General features: G+C 39.9%; 1 protein-coding gene and 1 long non-coding RNA gene across 2 annotated transcripts in view; one reads left to right on the plus strand and one right to left on the minus strand.

The window, feature by feature from the left end:
• Positions 1–18,886, minus strand: part of setd3 (SET domain containing 3, actin histidine methyltransferase) — a 55,978-nt gene that overhangs the window by 27,497 nt on the left and 9,595 nt on the right. The window contains exons 2-3 of the mRNA XM_086126672.1: positions 8,247–8,370; positions 586–678 (exon numbers count right to left, since the gene is read on the minus strand). Coding sequence (XP_085982798.1) covers positions 586–678; positions 8,247–8,349 — 196 coding nt within the window. The 5' untranslated portion in view covers positions 8,350–8,370. The remainder of the gene's footprint in view (positions 1–585; positions 679–8,246; positions 8,371–18,886) is intronic.
• LOC147196761 (uncharacterized) overlaps positions 4,366–18,886 on the plus strand; it is a 45,230-nt gene continuing 30,709 nt past the window's right edge. The window contains exon 1 of the long non-coding RNA XR_015102616.1: positions 4,366–4,435. This is a non-coding gene — a long non-coding RNA (uncharacterized LOC147196761). The remainder of the gene's footprint in view (positions 4,436–18,886) is intronic.

Genomic DNA, 18,886 nt, shown 5'->3' on the forward strand with positions numbered 1-18,886 from the left:
TGTGCTAATTAGTTGAATGGGCTATCTTATTTTTCATATTTTTGTCTTGTATTGTATTGTCCTAAATAGTTTACTGGAGGAAAAACAAGAAAGAAACTTTAGTCATTGGAATGAATACAAATGCATCCATAACAAATTTTCGCACATTTTTTTCCTTTTCTTAAGCTATAGAAATCCAAGTGAAGAGGGAGAACTATATCACACATAATGTGGTGAAGGACAAGTTGTTTCTTCAAGTAATATGAAATTAGGTGTTTAAAATTCAATTTAGCTGCTTATTTGGGGGGTTTAGTGAAGATGGGTCATTTTGACCCGGAGGACACAGGGTGTGTACAGGAAACGAGGACAACAGGAGGGTTAAAAGTTTTGTGTCCGACTATGCTATTTTAGAAACCTGCCTTGGGACTGTGGCTGAAAACTAGCATTTATGCAAAGTCCAGTGCATTTACACTGTTTATTCTTGTGTTTATTACTGTGCACTGTCCCAATGAAATAAATAAATAAATGTGGTGTCACAAATTACAACCAATCAAATGCACAAAAGCTTTCACACAGATGAAAAGTCCACGGCAAAAGGCAAATTACCCTTCTGTTTTTTGCGGATCTTCTCCACCAAGCTTTTAATTTGAACATATTCCTCCCACTCTTCATTGGCAGATGGGGCTTCACTGCTGCACTCTGGGGAAAAAAAACAAAAAACTATTAAAACATGGACACCACACAGCATATTGTCTCTGTCATTAACTCTTTTCACGTTGTTCGAAATTATTTGACAGTGTTGGGTTCATTTTTTCCAAATTGTCAATCCAAGTTGTATTTTTTAATATTATCAAAACATGCAGAATACTACCACTACATTGCAATTCGTTTTTTTGTGGGCCGACTAAAGAGTTTTTACAGGTATTTCTATAATGTCAGTAAATATGATATCAAATCAGTTCATGATGCCTGTCAAGGTACTGTTTCAAAGTGTTTGTGTTGTTTTCAAATTGCGTTCATAGACCTTAAAAATATAAGTGTCATAAATGCCATGAAAACATGCCGAGAGTGTATTTAAATACAGTGGTACCTCTACTTACAAAATTAATATGTTCTGGATGAAATTTCTGAACGAGAAAAGTCGAGACGCGTTTTCCATGTAAAAATTCAGAAAAATGTTTCCTTAAGCATACAAATGCATCAAAATATGTAACAAATACATGTTACAATTACATCATTGCACAAGAAATGAATAATGTAAAAAAAACAAAAACAAAGAATAAAAAGGATGGTCATTTAAATTTTAACTGCGTCCTCATTGGTTTTTTGCCCTCTTTAGTTGATGTGTTCTCTCAGAAGCGGTTTTTGCCTGACGTTTTGTCAAAAACTAATCCAAGGGTGTTTGCTTTTGTCGGCTTTGAACGACCCTTCGAAAATGTCCAAGGCAAACCAAACATCAGCATAGTGAGCGATCTCCCGACTGGTGAACACCTTTTATAAGTCATTCACATTTATGTAAAAACTATCTGAACGCCTCATGACCCGAGGGGCGAACGACGAGGACGCTACATAGGCACATATCTCTCTATCTACATAGATAGACACATCCGGTGAGAGGGCCCTCTTAGCCACTGGGAGGCCAGGATGATACTCGGTAATAGCCAATGGCAGAGCAGCTAGTATGTTGCGTTCAGGAGACGCGGAGCTGCAAGTAGCAGCCCATCCTGTATTTTTTACCTTTCGTATCTTGAGATTTCTTTCGTAAAAAGAGGCAATATTTTCCTGTTGAGACGTTTCGTAACTTGAAAATTTCGTATGAAGAGACGTTCGTCAGTAGAAGTACCACTGTGATGTTATGTCGTGTGGACCTGATGTGGATTGCTTTCAGCATTTTTTGGCCACGTCATTCGTCCAAGGAGAAGAATCTGTGCTTGGTGGTTGCGCCTTCATGGCAGCACGCGTGTTCCAGCACTGATTTTGATTGGGAGGAATGTCGCCGCCATTTGACTGTCGCTGCTGGACAGCCCCGGGGCGCTTGTGTTTTGCACCTGTCATGGGCAGCATTTTCACAGCCCCGCTTTGTTCCGCGGAAAGGTCGGTGCTGTTGGACAGTCTGCGGCTGAATGGAAGGATGGCTTGTGGAGCCGACAATGAGAAGAAAGGAGCGCCAGCGCAGTGCGCCGATGCATATGTGGAACTGTGAGTCGCCGCTTGAAATTGAAGTGGATTTACATGGGACAGGAGATGTGAGCCAATCTCTTTTTTGACAATGGATGCAACAGCTTCTTGTTTGCTTTCAAACTTGTAGGAGACGTGTGCACGTTTTCAGCATGATGTCTTTGATTCACTGGTGAAAGGACACTTTGATTCTCTCCTCTTTCAACTACAACTGCTTCAAACAACAGAGTGTATGCAGAAAAGTGGTTCAGATTGCACGACTGTCTGTGTCAAATGTGTTGTGTTCTATTATTTTGTCGTTTTATGTCAACTGTTCTGTTGATGGAGGTGTGGGCACCCGCAGCAGCTCCTCTCTCTCCTGTGGTTGAGAGGGAAGAAATTTTGTCTGTGCTGTATGTTGCACATAGAGCACATTTGACAATAAAGTTGACTTGAACTTGAACTCTGTATCATATTTCTATAACTCAAATATTCACTCATGTGGAGAGGTGGGGAGGGGGTGTGGGAATGTAACCCACACAATGGAGGGACATTACTGTATTAGCATTGTAGTATGAATTTTATAAGATAAGAAAACCTTTATTAGTCTCGCAATGGAGAAATTCCCAATTCACAGCAGCAAAGTTATGAAAGGAAGAAGAAGAAAAACAAAATATAGGAGCTGCTGGAAAGGCAGCCACTCTCGCGGCGCCATTTTGAAGTCAAAATAACAAAAATAACACAACACATAGGACACAGACAGTCATGCAATCTTCACCACTTTTCTGCATATACTTTGTTGTCTGAAGCAGTTATAGAGGAAAGAGGAGATGATCAAAGTGTCCTTTCACCAGTGGATCAGAGACATCATGCTGAAAATGTGCACACGTCTGCTACAAGCTAAGTTTTGAAAGCAAACACGAAGCTCTAGCGTCCATTGACGAAAAGAGATTCGTTCACTTCTCCTGACCCACGTAATCCGCTTCAAACGCCAAGCCTCGCGACTCCCAGTTCCAAATCCGCATCGGTGCTCCGCGCTAACGCTCCTTTCTTCTCATCGTCGGCTCCTCAAGCCTTAAATCTATCCAGCCGCAGACCGTTCAACAGCACTTATGCACCACATTTAGGGGGCAGGGTTCCAAATTAATCAAAATAGTGTTTAGAATTATCATGATCAACAGTGGGAAAATATAAGATGTATTTATACTGCATTCATTATAGTTATCGTCCCTCAAGGGAAAAGTAAAACATTTATAATTGTATTGTTGAACATCAGTCATGTAATAATAATTATCAATATAATTCCAGCCAAACTTTCAATATCATTATAATGATCATTACACACATTTCTGGCACATTTTACTGGGGATGATAAACAAAAATATCATCATGCATGCATTTCATTTATGAAACATTATGAGTGATAAAGTCATTGCTGTACATGTAAGTCAGTGAGTTGAATTTCTGTGAGAAGTGAAAACATTGTAATGTGGGATAGTTGCAATAACCACATTTCTGAAATTATGATGCACTCAGTAATTGGCATTAGGAATAGTGCAGCAAGTAACTGCAAACAATAACTTGCATATGTGCATATGCATATGTATAATGAAATTCCCGTAACTTGAGAGTGAATTAACTGTTTTTGATCATTATACACTGTAGAGTAATTTAAAGTTTTGTGCTACAGTGCTGGTTAATAATCTAATCATTTACATTTTTTGCTCTTTGTTTACATGTTTTATTACTTGTTAGTTTTTATGAAGTAAAAAACCCTAACTTTAATTACCGGTAATTTTGATACTCATTACATTTTCATTATTTGGGCATGGAAGTTGGGGGGAATCAGGCATTTGGTGCTTTGCTTAATTAAGGACATCTCAAAAGTAAAGTGAGGAGACTACCATCTCTCCAATATCTTTTTTTTTTTCCCAGAAGGACTCAAACTGTGACCCTCAAGTTCCAAAGGACGAGTTTTTCCAGATTTTATATCCTTTTTCAACCACTTTTCATATTTTTATTTTTTTATTTTTTTCGAAATCAGTGCTCTCACTGTTCCAAGTCTAAAATTCATTTCAGAACCACACCTGTGTGAGGCCAAAAATCAGATTGTCTTGAAATTGTCTGTGATGAATGGTTATGTCACAAGGCTTTGTTGTTTATATGAAGAGATGAATAACACAATGATGTCACAAGGATTTCCTGTAAATACCAGAGCTATCCAAGTGTTGGGTTCGAAAGATGGAGGACCACTGCGATGATTAGAGCTACACAGTGAAATAGTTTCAAGAAGCTGCTGGTATGTGATGACTCATTTGTTCTAATGTCATTGAATTGATCGCAACTGGACTGCTCTAATTGACAGACTGACATTGAATCAATTGTAGTTGGACTGGTTAGGCCAGTTGCATCATGAAGGAGTACATTCATGGGCGACAATCATTTGTTATTGATTGTTTGTTTGTTTATTAAACACAAACAGATAACAGAAATTTGGTCAAAAGTAAAAAAACAAAACGTTTTAAACAGTCCTCATTCAGCACAGTTTGCATGTTTAAAGGAAGTCGGAAGAAGTAAAACTTATCTTGCCCTATCCCTTGTTCTTTGAGTATTTTAACTTGGTTAATATTAATTCTCAACTCAACTCAACTGTGCTTATAGAGCACTGCTCTATACCAAGTGCTGGACATGGAGCAAATATCATATATACATCAATAAACAACAAAAACAATAAATTAATAACGAAGACAGTAGAAAGCCTAAAACTAAAAATCAAGTCTGAGTCATGCCGTGTGAAATGCCCAAAAATACAAATGAGTTTTGAGATGACTTTTAAAGATGGGCACCGAGGGGGCTTGCCGAACGTTCAGTGGGAGGTCATTCCAAAGAGAGAGACCAGCAAGGGAAAAGGCTCGGTCCCCTCTTAACCTTCGCTTTATTCTTGGTACCTCTAATAATGTCTGGCCCACAGACCTGAGGCACCAGGCAGGTATGTAGGGGTGGAGGAGCGAGGCCATTTCATGATTTGAAAACAAATAATAGGATATCATACATATATATATATATATATATATATATATATATATATATATATATATCCATTATATATATATATATATATATATATATATATATATATATATATATATCCATTATATATATATATATAATTGTGTGTGTGTGTGTGTGTGTATACATACACACATATCTATCTATCTGTAATTTTGTTACACTGTATACACTCACTTGAGCAATCATTGAAAAAATACTTGGTTGATGATTTCAAAATTAGCGAGCCATTTTTTTTTTTTTGGTGTGTACAAGTAATAATATGATGTGATGATTGAACATCATTCGGTTTCACTGTCTTAATGGCCCTCCGAGGGAAGATGTAACTCCAAAGTGGCCCGCGACAAAAATCAGTTTGGCACCCCTGATTATAGTGTATGTCCCGAAACGAAAAGAAAAAGAAAAAAATTCAACATATAGACCTATTCAACTGCACATATGCCTACAGCATATAGCATGTACAGGCAGTACGTAAGCACACACTTCAGCACATGTATGACAATACTCTCATACTCATACTCAATATTCCATTGCATTACCTCCATCTAACACAGGGGTCGGCAACCCAAAATGTTGAAAGAGCCATATCGGACAAAAAAAAAAAAATGTCTGGAGCCGCAAAAAAATAAAAGCCTTCTAGAAAACTTACAATGAAGGAAACACATGCTGTGTGTATGTAGGAGACTGGACTGTCTCAGAATTGTTTGTTATTCATTCCTTTGTTGTGTGTTCACAAACGCCCCCATAGAAATTATGTTGTAATTTCCTCCCTTGATTTTTTGTTTTGGTGCATTATTTTCGCTTTTCTTAGTGTCAGTGAAGTGATAAGTTTTTCTGAGGCTGTCTTTGAACGCCTCTCGAGTCGAACGAGAAGAGAGAAGGCACGGAGTCAGACACAGACGTGTCTGCGTTTGTCGAGACTGTTAAAAGCATAAATAAAGTATGTTTTAAAAAACCAACACCACAGCTCTCCTTTTTCGGAGCTGCAACATGTATCTATATCTATCCATCCATCCATCCATTATCCAAACCGCTTGATCCTCACTCGGGTCGCGGGGGTGCTGGAGCCTATCCCAGCTGTCTTTGGGCAGTAGGCGGGGGACACCCTGAATTAGTTGCCAGCCAAACGCAAGGCACACAGAGACGAACAACCATCCACGCCCACACTCACACAAATGAACACCTCTTGCAGAAACACACCTTTGCTTAATGTTTTTCCTTGTTTTGGATTTTTTGTAAAGGCTGGTATCCCTTAAATTATAACAACGCTCTCTAATTTCAAACAGCTTCTGAGTATTGTGGCAGAGCAGGTTATTCTGTACTTTGTCCATTAATTGTACAATTTTTAATTAAAGTCATGAAATTTCATCGTGTTTAATTTGATAAATAGTGGATTTGTTGGTTCAGTATATATATATATTTACATAGACAAATAATTCGAATTGCTCTTTTTTGTAATTTGAAAACAGGGAGTATTTGTTTTCTCGACATTTCCCCATATTTCTACACAGTAGTAGGTCAGTTATGGTATTAATAATGAACAATATCACGTGTGTAATGACTTCTTCAGCACATCCTTGGATTTTCACAGGATCTCTACACCGAAAAAAGTTTTGTTGGACTAAACTAAAAAAAAAAGTGGTTACAGCTAAACGTATTTGTTTTTCTCAAATTATATTCACCATTTTCTTCAAAGCATTATTTTGAATTTAATATAAATCAAACGTATTTTCCCAAAGCAAAATATATGTTACATCCAAAATCCTATATACTTTGGAAAACTGATTTGATTCCTGTAATTCTGTGAGTCAATTGTATTACTTTACCCCTAATTCAATTTCTTTAGACCCTTTTAATTATACCTTGATCAATAGATTTTCTTTGGCCACAAACCAAAACATTACTTAATGAAGGTCGGTATAATCATGCAGACAGAATCGCTAACTTAATTGGCCTTCACGATGACTCTGGCCGGAAACCTCTTTTCAGGCAGCGTCTTCTTAAAAATCACCATCGGTGGCAGCTTCTGTCTATTACCATGGCAACAGACCCTTTCTTCTCTACAGTACGGTTCACTAAGAAGTAAGTGCCACCTCATCCATGTTGGTGATTTGGTTGGGCTGGTTGTGTCTGGTGGCAATCTTTTTACTGTAGTAGGAGTGGAAGATGGCCATCTTTTCCTTGTAATTCGCCGGATGTTGTTGCGCCACTGTAGTCCCTGCCCCAATGGATAGATGGTGCCTTTTCATAAAACGAAAGCACCAAGACGGACATCTTTTGTTGGATTTTCATTTTTTTCTGTGGAGACGCTTCTCCTGGCTATTCTTTGATTCTGAATCCATTTCTGGAGTTGGTCATCCAAGTTTCATTTGCCATCATAAACGTGAGGACCATCAAAATCAGCATGACTCTTCTGAGCAGACAGCGTGTTGAACAAAATAAAAATATTTGCTGTTATTTTATATTTTCAAACTTTTTTAGAAAAAGCACTGCTAGTTTCAAAACAAACTGATAGAATCTCTAGGAGTTGTTCTTTAAAATGTGACGTCTATAAAAGCCAAAATGGGTCCAAATTTGAAAGAAATTCAAAATGGTGGATTTCCTGTCAGGTCAAGCATATGGCTCCAAGAGACTTTTTGTTTGTTTGTAGATCCTGTTGAAACATAGAACCGGGGCTGGTCCATTTAAACTTTCTAGGGGCACTACTGAGCGATTTTGTAAAAAATAAAAAATAAATACAAAGCACACAATTTACCGTATTTTCCGGACTATAAGCCGTTATTTTTTTTCCCCCAAACTTTGAACCCTGCGGCTTTTAATGTGACGTGGTTTATTCATGGATTTTTATTGGCGACAATCAAGCCATCAAAAGATTTTTTTTATAGTATTGATGTTTTTTAAGTATGTAATCAATATAATTCCTTTGCTTCCAAAAATGGATGTTTGGGGTCGGTATGGAGATGTTTTACAGTCACAGAGGCACAATTGCATCACATCACACTGCGTCAAAACCATTGTCTGCTTCCTGAAAATAAACCTACTTTGCAACAGTTCGGCAATTAGGTTCATCATCTCTTTGGGAGAAGGCAAGGCACTAGCTCCTGATCCAGACTTCTGAATCTTTGCTCGGCTTTTCTTTCCCATGGTGTTGGATGGACAGCAGCCCTAGGGAGGTGAAAAATCGGTTTTATTATCAGTATTTTAGGATACTACTATCAATGCAATTGATTTCAAATTCCAACAGCAAGCTTATCAACATTGTGACATTTTTATGTTGTGTCAAAAATCGAAGTGGTGGAACAGCTTGTGGAATAGGGGACACTTCCAACAAGAAATACAAACATGCTCAAAAATTCTATACGTATTTCTTTGATGGATTTGACATGCATCTGAGCTACTTATCAGCAAAGTAGTGTGCCGCTTTAAGTCACACAAGAAAAACGAAGGCTCGATTTTTCCAAACTACCGAGTTGGATCGAGACTTGGTATTGGCAGAAACTTAAAACCAAAGACTCAGGTGCCAAAAAGTGTGATCGCGACATCCCAACTTAAAACACGACAATGCAAAGCAGAGCAAATTACGGCCCAAGAGAATTTTTGTGGGTCTTGTCCTGTTCCACAAGTCTTCAATTTTTGTAAATCTTTAAACATCCAACCAGTTCTTTAAAACTTTCTCAGAGCCACTACTGAGCTTTTTTGTAAAAAATAAAAATAAATAAATGTTAAAAAAGGAAAATAAACTACAGTGAAACTCCTCTACAACGAAATCATGTTCGCAGCAAGAAATTTTTCACAACAGGGTTTTTTTCACTGTAGCAAATTTGATCTCAGATGTAAACACACACACACAAACGGATGTGTACTCTTTATTTTTATTCCAATAGTGCAAGTATGAGCATAAACTTATTTGACACTTCATATGTGTAGAAAGAAAAAAAGGGAAAGAAATTGCGAAATTTACGATCAGCATTCACTTTTCACTGACATCAATTTCTTGGATAATGTCGGACTAAAAAAGGATATCTTATCTTATCTTATCTTTCAGTGGCGGATGCCGGTCTGTCAAGAAGGGGACCTCAATTTCGGCCTACATTATAAAATATGTCAGTTTATTTATACGTGAATTCTACTCTCCGTTCCTTTTCAAAATAAAAGACAAGGTTGCCTTCACCATAAGATCGGTGATTGGCTCATTTCGCTGTCAATCAAAAAGAGACAGATCATCCAATCATCATGCAGAAAAGCTGAGCTTCCTGGCCAGCCGATAAACGCCCACTGTCCATAGACTCCCAGAGACGCTGAGCGTCCAATGAGAAGAGAGTCGCGTCGTAACCAGTAATAAGACGCTGATTCCGAACAAAAGTTGAGTGCGTTGTACCACATATTTAGTCAATGACATGTCCACACAATTGTACGTACACACATATTTGATCACTTATTTTTTGACATTTTAGGGGAAGCCGAGCTTCCCTTGCAGTCTGAGAGCAATCGCCTTTGATGTATTTTGTTTTGCATCCTCTGTCTTTCATTTTGATCTCTTTTACCCTCTCTTCCAGCGTCAGAGCTCTTCTTGTCTTAGCTGCTTGACATCCAAAGGTCCGGTTTGTAGCCATTTTAGCAATGCAACTTTCTTGCTGCGTCTTAAACTAACAATAACAAATACTTCCTGGACTACTGTGCATGTGTAAACCAGTTTGGTGGTTGCTCTTGCTGTTTCCGAACGAAGCAGTAGAGGTCGCTGTTGGATTAGACTTTGTTGTAGTGAATCTCGTCGCGAGGCAAGAGCAGAGAAAAAGATTCCGTATAATGCAACAGGGGTTTTTTTCGTTGTATGGGAGGCAGGAGAGTGGGAATGGTGTAATGCATGAAGATTTTTTCACACGAGGGGGTATTTTCGCCTATGTAGGTTTCGTTCTAGAGGAGTTTTACTGTAATAAATCATTTTACCAGGCTTGAACTGTGAGGCAAGTTTAATGTTTTGACAAATGTGAAGATAAAAATCTGTCTTTTTTCTTTTCAAACAGTGTGGCTACACATTTGGCTTTTCGTTATCGTCGTGAATATCCAAAGAACCCCCCCGCCCCCCACGGTTTCAAGACTGTCTGAAAAAGATCATGGTGTTCTTCAAATGTGACCTCAATAAAAGGTTGAAAATGGGGCTGAATTTGAAAGAAAATTCAAATTGGTGGCTATTGTCATGCGCTGGTAAATACAATATAGAATTTTCATAGATCTAGTTGAAACATAAAACCGGTGATGCTTTGTTTAAAAAAAAAATAAAAATCAAACAATAAACGAATAAAATATTTGCCAGGCCTGATGTATGTGGAGTTTCATGTATATTTGTCCATTTTTAGACCCTCAAACATAGCATTGTTTTCTCATCGAACTGCATGTTACCAAAACAACAGTGTTTTTTTTTGCAAAAAGTCATAAACACTCTTCCAACCAAATATGGTAGATGTAGTGAACCCGCAAAAAGGAAAACATTAACAAATCGAACATGTACTGTATTTCTTTTTGCCAGTTGGTGACTGCCACTACAATGAAAAATATGTTCATAGATGTCTTCAGACCTGGACTCTCATCAAAAATGTTGCGGTACCATAACGGTTACGCCCTTTGCCAAATAGTTACAATAATTGGCGTTGAGCATGTTCAACATCTTGAGGCTTTTATGACAAATTTAGTTCGATTCATTCAACAGGCAGTACATTAAAATGTAAACAGTGACACTTAAAGTTGTCACTCAGTGGCGTTACATTTTTGGATTATGACCAGGGGAGTCATGAAGCGTTTCTTTATTTGTGGCAAAAGAAATATAAAACCCATTTTAGACTATGGTTGTAATGGACTTTTTTGTACATCTCTGCGTGCTACACATGTCTGCCAATTTTCGTGGGCCTATGTCAAATGTTTCGGGATTTTTTTTCCCCCACTCTAGGCGCTACAGAGCCATTTTAATTTCATCGATAATGTTGATTTTAAAATATTACCGTATTTTCCGCACGATAAGGCGCACCGAAAAGTCTTCGATTTTCTTAAAAGCTCACAGTGCGCCTTAAAATCCGGTGCGCCAGATGTATGGTCATTACGGTAATATATCGACTCCAAAATGGCTCCTGACTAGAGACATGCTTACATTGTTATAACTTGCTGTTGGTTCAGTGAACTGTGTCACCGATTTATTAAATACGTTTTTGTTGCGGCTCGGAAAAAGGAGAGCTGTGCTGTTGTATTTTTAAAACAGTCTCAACAAATGCAAGTACATCTTTGTCCGCCGTCTCCGTGCCTTCTCTTCTTCAGTTTGACTCGAGAGGCGTTCAAGACCGCCTCCGAAAAACGTAAACTAACGATCACTTAAATGAAACTACGAAATTTGAAAATAACACATCAAAACTGAAAAGCAAGCGAGGATATCACAAAATAAATTCTATTCCCCCCCTTCAAAAAATACAGGTATATTGTGATTTCATCATTTGTGAATACACAACAAAGGAATAAATAACTACTACTGACATCTGGCCGTTCTGTTGGAGCTATGCTCAAGGAAATGCCAATGTGTTTTTCGGAGGCGGTCATGAACGCCTCTCGAGTTGAACGCAAGAAAAGGCACGGAGACGGACAAAGACGCACCTGTATTTGTTGAAAAAAGGAGAGCTGTGGTTTTACTTTTTTTTAAACGCAGACTTTATTAATGGTTTTCACAGCCTCAACAAATACAGCTACTGTACGTCTTTGTCCGTCTTCGTGACTTTTCTTCTTCCGTTCCACCCGAGAGGCGTTCATGGCCGCCTCAGAAAAACGTAAATTCATGATTACTTCAATGAAACCACGAAGAAAATCAAGCGAGGAAATCACAAAATAAATTCTGTAGGGGCGGATATAGAATTTATTTTGAGATTTCCTCGCTTGATTTTCTGTTTTGATAAATTATTTACAATTTTCGTAGTTTCATTTAAGTACAGTAATAGTTCATTTACGTTTTTCAGAGGCGGTCATGAACGCCTCTCAAGTTGAACGCGCGTAGCACCATCTAGTGGAAGCATTGTAGATTGCGCCTTATAATGGTCCAATATATGGTCCAACCCTTGATCAAGAAACCTGGTCTTGATCCAGATGTGCTGTCAAGCTTCAGGCCCATTTCCAAACTGCCTTTCATTTCCAAAATTCTGGAAAAAGTGGTGCACATGCAATTGAAATTTTTCTTGGATGAACATAACATCTTGGAGGTCTTCCAGTCAGGTTTCAAGACGATGCATAGCACGGAGTCAGCCCTGTTACGCTTTCTAATGACATCCTCCTGGCAAATGACTCTGGAGACCACGTGTGTCTAGTTTTATTGGACTTAACTGCAGCATTTGATAACGTGGATCACAGTATTCTGCTGACTCGTTTGCAGCACTTGGTGGGCATTGGCGGCAGTGCTCTTGAGTGGTTTAGGTCCTATTTAGCTGACAGAACCTTCTGTGTCAGCCTTGGCTGCTCTGAGTCACGCACTGCTCCCCTGTCATGTGGTGTTCCACAGGGCTCAATTCTGGGGCCTCTGCTGTTCTCGCTGTATCTGCTCCCATTGGGTTCCATCTTAAGGAAACATGGTATTCCCTTCCACTGCTATGCAGATGACTGCCAGATCTATGTCCCACTGAGCAAGAAAGACGCCTTCTCATTAAGGCCACTCCTATCCTGTCTGGAAGAAATCAAAACCTGGATGGCACAAGATTTCTTGAGATTCAATGAAAAGAAGACAGAGGTGATATTGTTTGGTCCCAGTGGCCCTTGTACATTCCATCCTGTAGACTTGGGCCCCCTGTCTCCTTATCTTAAGTCAACAGTCTCAAACTTGGGCCTTAAACTGGACAGTGATTTCAAACTCGATCGGCAAATTGGTGCCGTTGTTAAATCTAGCTTCTTTCACCTTAGACAGCTGGCCAAAATAAAACCTCTCCTCTCACATGAACACTTTGAGACAGTAATTCAAGTCTTTGTCACATCCCGGCTCGATTACTGCAATGCCCTTTACTTTGGAGTCAGCCAGTCCTCCATTAAGCGCCTTCAGCTGGTCCAGAATGCCGCTGCTCGCCTCTTGACTGGTACTCGTAAGAGGGAGCACATAACTCCTACTCTGGCATCCCTTCACTGGCTCCCCATTCATTTTAGAGTTATTTTCAAGATCCTCTTATTTGTTTTCAAATCTCTGAATAATCTCGCACCACCTTCATCCGCCCGTACACACCTGCCCGGCGCCTCAGGTCTGTGGACCAGACTTTATTAGAAGTACCAAGAACTAAACTGAGGCTCAGAGGGGATCGAGCCTTTTCTGTTGCTGGTCCCTCTCTCTGGAATGACCTCCCACTGAACATTCGGCAAGCCTCCTCGCTGCCCATCTTCAAAACCCTCCTCAAAACTCACTTGTATTCTTTGGCATTCGACTCAGCATGACTTAGATTTGTTCTTGGTTTTACTGTTTGGTGCTTTCTACCGCCTTTATTACCGATTTGTCTTACTGTTTATTGTGCATGTTAAATTGCTCCATGTACAGCACTTTGTATGCAGCGATGGCTGTTTGAAAGTGCTCTATAAATACTGTTGTTGTTGTTGTTGTTGTATAATGCGAAGCATCCGAAGTATGACAAAAATTTACAAAATTGCCATTCATTGAAGGTGCGCCTCATAATCCAGTGCGTCTTTTAGTGCGGAAAATACGGTAATAAAAAACAAAAAAACATACATAAGTCGCACTGGAGTATAAATCGCATTTTGGGGGGAAATTGATGTGATAAAATCCAACACCAAGAACAGACATGTCATCTTTGAAGGCAAATAAAAATAAAACAACAGGCTGAATAAGAGTACAATATGCTAACGTTACATGACGCATAAACAATGAACTGAGAATGTGCCCGGTATGTTCACGTAACATATTAAAGAGTTATTCAGATAAATGTAGCATAATGGTCATGCTAACAAGTTCAGCAAACCATCAGTGTCACTACAAATTACTAAATCCAATGAAATCTTAATCCTCTGCGTCACTTTTAAGCAACTCTTGCCAACTTCGGAGGTAGAAGAGACGGTGCTTCCTCTTCTACTTCGCTGACGTCAGACTCATCGTAGTTTTGTCAACATGGAAAGCATCAACACAGGCCTAGAGCCCCCTCTTGCGGTTTAATGTGAAAATAACATGTCAAATGATAGAATGTGTTCATTATTTCACACATAAGTCGCTCCAGAGTATAAGTCGCACCCCCGGCCAAACTATGAAAAAAACTGCGACTTATAGTCTGGAAAATACGGTTTTGCTTCTTCAGCTTGCTGATGAGCTGATCATTTAAATTGGGTGTTTTAGCAGGGAAACATGGAAAACAGGCAGGACATCTTGAGGACTAAGTTTGGACAGACCTGACCTAAATACTCTTCCATATAATTAAAGGAAATCTGGTTAACCCGCTTGGGGAGGGGGGGGGGGGGGGGGGGGGACATCAAAAATTCTAACATATATTTCCCCCCTGCAGTAGGTAGCGCGACCAATCCGATAAGTTTGTAGATGTCTTCAGGACTATATTTAACAAATGTTGACAAGATACAATCTTGTGGGTCAAGTTGTAGCAGCTTTTATAGTAAAGGTGAAGCTAAATTTTAAAGTAAATTAAAAATGGCAAACTTCCGGTCAGGTTCAGTGTATGGCTCCAAGAGACATTTCTGCAGATCTTGCACAGTTACATACACAAACATATATACAGCTAGGTGAAACATACAACTGGGAGAGCTTTATTAAAAGCTTCTAGGGCAGTGTGTCCAAAGTCCGGCCCGGGGGCCAAATGCGGCCTGCGATCAAACTTTTACCGGCCCACGGCCTCTGTCATAAAATCAATACTATGCAGCCCGCCAGTACTGTTGAGCACAGTATAAAATAAATTTGTACAAAAAAAACTATTTTACATATCACCAGAAGATGGCAGGAGCCTTTTGGCCGCACCCTGGCCGCCGTGACACTTGGCCTTGCGTGACCGTTTTGGCCCAGCCCATTTCTGACATGGCGACCAAAAAACGTAAAGTTGACTGTGAGGGCCGCCCGCTTCCAGGACAAGTGGAAATTGGAGTATTTTTTCACCAAAATCCGAAACAACTGTGTCTGCCGAAGTTGCCAAGAGACTGTGGCTGTTTTCAAGGAATTCAATATCAAGAGGCACTACCAGACGAAACATGCCAACTACAACAAGCTAATGGAAACCAACGTGGTGAAAAAGTGAAGCAAATGGAAACTGTTTTAACGGCACAACAGCGCTTTTTCATAAGAGCCCGCGAGTCAAATGAAAATGCTACGAAGGCAAGCTACGAGGTGGCGACGCTGATTGCCAAGCACTGCAAACCTTTCACCGAGGGTGAATTTATTAAAGACTGTAATGAAAATGGTCGAGAACATTTGTCCCGCGAAGAAGCAAGAGTTTGCCAATATTTGCCTGGCTCGTAACACCGGGGTACGGCGAATTGAAGACGTTTCATTAGATATTAAGAGATAATTAGAAGCAAAAGGAACTGAGCTTGACTTTTTTTCGTTAGCCTGTGATGAAAGCACGGATGCCCCCGACACCGCTCAGCTACTGATATTTTTGAGAGGAGTGGACAACGACATGAACGTGAGTGAAGAGCTTCTGGACCTCCAGAGTCTGAAGGACCAAACAAGAGGAACAGATTTATTTGTTTCTGTATGTTCCACCATAGATGACATGAAACTACAGTAGAATAAAGTCACTGGGATTATTACGGACAGCGCACGTGCTATGACTGGCGAGCGGAGTTGATTATCAACCCTTGTCTGTAACAAAGTCAGCGAAGAAGGAGGCAGAGCTATTAAACTCCACTGTATTATTCACCAAGAAGTTCTCTGTGCTAAACATATGAGATATGATAATGTTATGAAACGGGTGATAAAAGCGATTAATGATATTCGCTCCAAAGTGCTGTGCCACCGCCAGTTTCTTCTCGACATCCAGGCTGAATACGGAGATGTTTTGTTTCATAATGACGTAAGATGGCTCAGTCGGGGTCTGCACTGCAGCGTTTCTCCGCTCTTAGGGAGGAAATTGAACAATTCATGACAAAAAAGGGACAACTGATGCCACAAGTTTCTGATCCCGTTTGGCTAGCTGATTTGGGATTTTTAGTCGACATAACGCACCATCTGAATGCGCTGAACACAAGCCTTCAAGGGCAAAATGCACTGGTAAGCCAACTGTATTCACACATCAAGGCATTTCGGACTAAGCTACTACTTTTCCAAAGACACCTATCACAGGAGCAGCCCAGTACTACACATTTCCCATTGCTGCGGGAAATTATGACCAGTCTCCCACAGAAAAATACAGTGCTGTTAAAAAAATAGCAGTGCAATGTGACTAACCAGAATATCCCTGGTTTTTAGTATATTTTTTATTGTTACATGCCAGTCAAGTTACCAGTAGGTGCAGTAGATTCTCAGAAAACAAACAAGACCCAGCATTCATAATAGGCACGCTCCGAAGGCTGTGCAATTGGGCAAATAGTTCAAAGGGGGTGGTTCAAAAAAATAGCGTCTGCTGTTGACTGTACAAACTCAAAACTATTTTGTATTTCCAAAAAAAAGGTAGGATTTAGCAATCCTAATATTTAGTTGCATGACCACAGTTTTTTAGAACTGCTTCACATCTGTGTGGCATAGAGTCAACCAACTTGTGGCACCTTTCAGTTGTTATTTCACTCCATGATTGCTGAACAACATTCCACAATTCATTTACATTTCTTGGTTTTGCTTCACAAACAGCATTTTTGATATCACCCCACAAGTTCTCGATTGGATTGAGATCTGGGGATTGGGCTGGCCACTCCATAACATTCATTTCATTGGTTTGGAACCAAGACTTTGCTCGTCTACTGGTGTTTGGGGTCATTGTCTTGTTGAAACACCCATTTCAAGGGCATGTCCTCTTCAGCATAAGGCAACAAAACCTCTTCAAGTATCTTGACATACACAAACTGATCCATGATCCCTGGTATGCGATAAATGGGCCCAACACCAGAGTAGGAGAAACATGCCCAGACCATGATACTTGCACCACCATGCTTCATTGTCTTCAATGTGTACTGAGGTTTTAATTCAGCGTTTGGGGGTCGTCTCACACACGGTCTGTGGCCCCTGGACCCACAAAGGACAATTTTACTTTGATCAGTCCACAAAATGTTCCTCCATTTTTCTTGAGGCCAGTTGATGTGTTCTTTGGCGAATTATAACCTCTTCTTCACATGCCTTTTTTGTAACAGAGGGACTTTGCGTGAGATTCTTGAAAATAAATTTGCTTCACACAGACGTCTTCTAACTGTCACAGCACTTACAGGTAACTGCAGACTGTGTTGATCATCCTGGAGCTGATCATTGGCTGAGCCTTTGCCATTCTGGTTATTCTCCGGTCCATTTTAATAGTTGTCTTCCGTTTGCTTCCACGTGTCTGTGGTTTTTCTACCCATTTTAAGGCATTGGAGATCATTTTAGCTGAACAGCCAACAATTTTTTGCACCTCTTTATTTCTTCCCTCTCCAATCAACTTTTTAATCAAAGAACACCGTTCTTCGGAGCAGTGTCTTGAACGACCCATTTTCCTCAAATGCATGTTCAACCTGTGCTGGCTTCATCATCCTCAAATAGGCGCCACCTGATTAACACCTGTTTTTGTTTTTGTTTTCTTCCCCAAAATTGATGAACTCAGAGATTGAATGCCACCCTGCTATTTTTTTGAACACACCCCTTTGAACTATTTGCCCAATTGCACAGCCTTCGGAGCGAGCCTATTATGAATGCTGGGTCTTGTTTGTTTTCTGAGAATCTACTGCACCAACTGGTAACTTGTCTGGCATGTAACAATAAGAAATATACACTGCTATTATTTTGGACAGCACTGTATAAGTGCGCAAATGGCAAAGTAAGCAGCAGACATCTCCTCTCTGGCTGAGGAGTTTCAACAGCGCTTTCGGGACTTTGCAGCTATTGAAAAGGAGATCACACTTTTTCCTCTCCTTTCTCCGTGGACCCTGATGACGCTCCAGACCACCTGCAGCTGGAGCTCGTTGAGCTGCAGTGTGACGCCAAGTGTCGCGGTCGGCACCAACAGCTCCCTCTTGTCGACTTCTACCACCAGCTGGATGAAGGCAGGTTCCAAGCAATGCGAGCATTTGCTAAGAAAATGCTGAGCTTGTTTGGCTCCACATACTTGTGCGAGAAGACATTCTCCGTTATGAACATTTAACAAGAGCCGCGTGAGGACGAGACTAAGTGACTCTCACCTGCGTGACGTCTTGCGCATCAAAACCACTGTTCTTGAGCCAGACCTGGACTACATACTGCAGTCGAGATCCCAGTATCATCCCTTCACATGAGTGCAGGCAAGATGTTTATTTATTCCTGAGTTGAATAAATTATTAAATCTCAGTTAATTGTTTTTTTGTGATGCTAAAAACCACAGTTTTGAGTATGCAGTGATCACTGTCTTGAATTTATTTTACAGTGAGCATTTAATAGTGAATAATACGTAATTCTGCAAATTAACTTGGATGTCTGTAATCTCCCCAAGTGTTTTTTTTTTCATTTTTTTGTGGTCTGTGATTTTGTTTGGAAAAAATGAAGTCTGCCATTTGCAATAAATATATA

This window comes from Hippocampus guttulatus, chromosome 13 (assembly GCF_054856545.1).
Source record: "Hippocampus guttulatus isolate MCC_2025c chromosome 13, RoL_Hgut_1.0, whole genome shotgun sequence".
Classification (NCBI taxonomy): Eukaryota; Metazoa; Chordata; class Actinopteri; order Syngnathiformes; family Syngnathidae; genus Hippocampus; species Hippocampus guttulatus.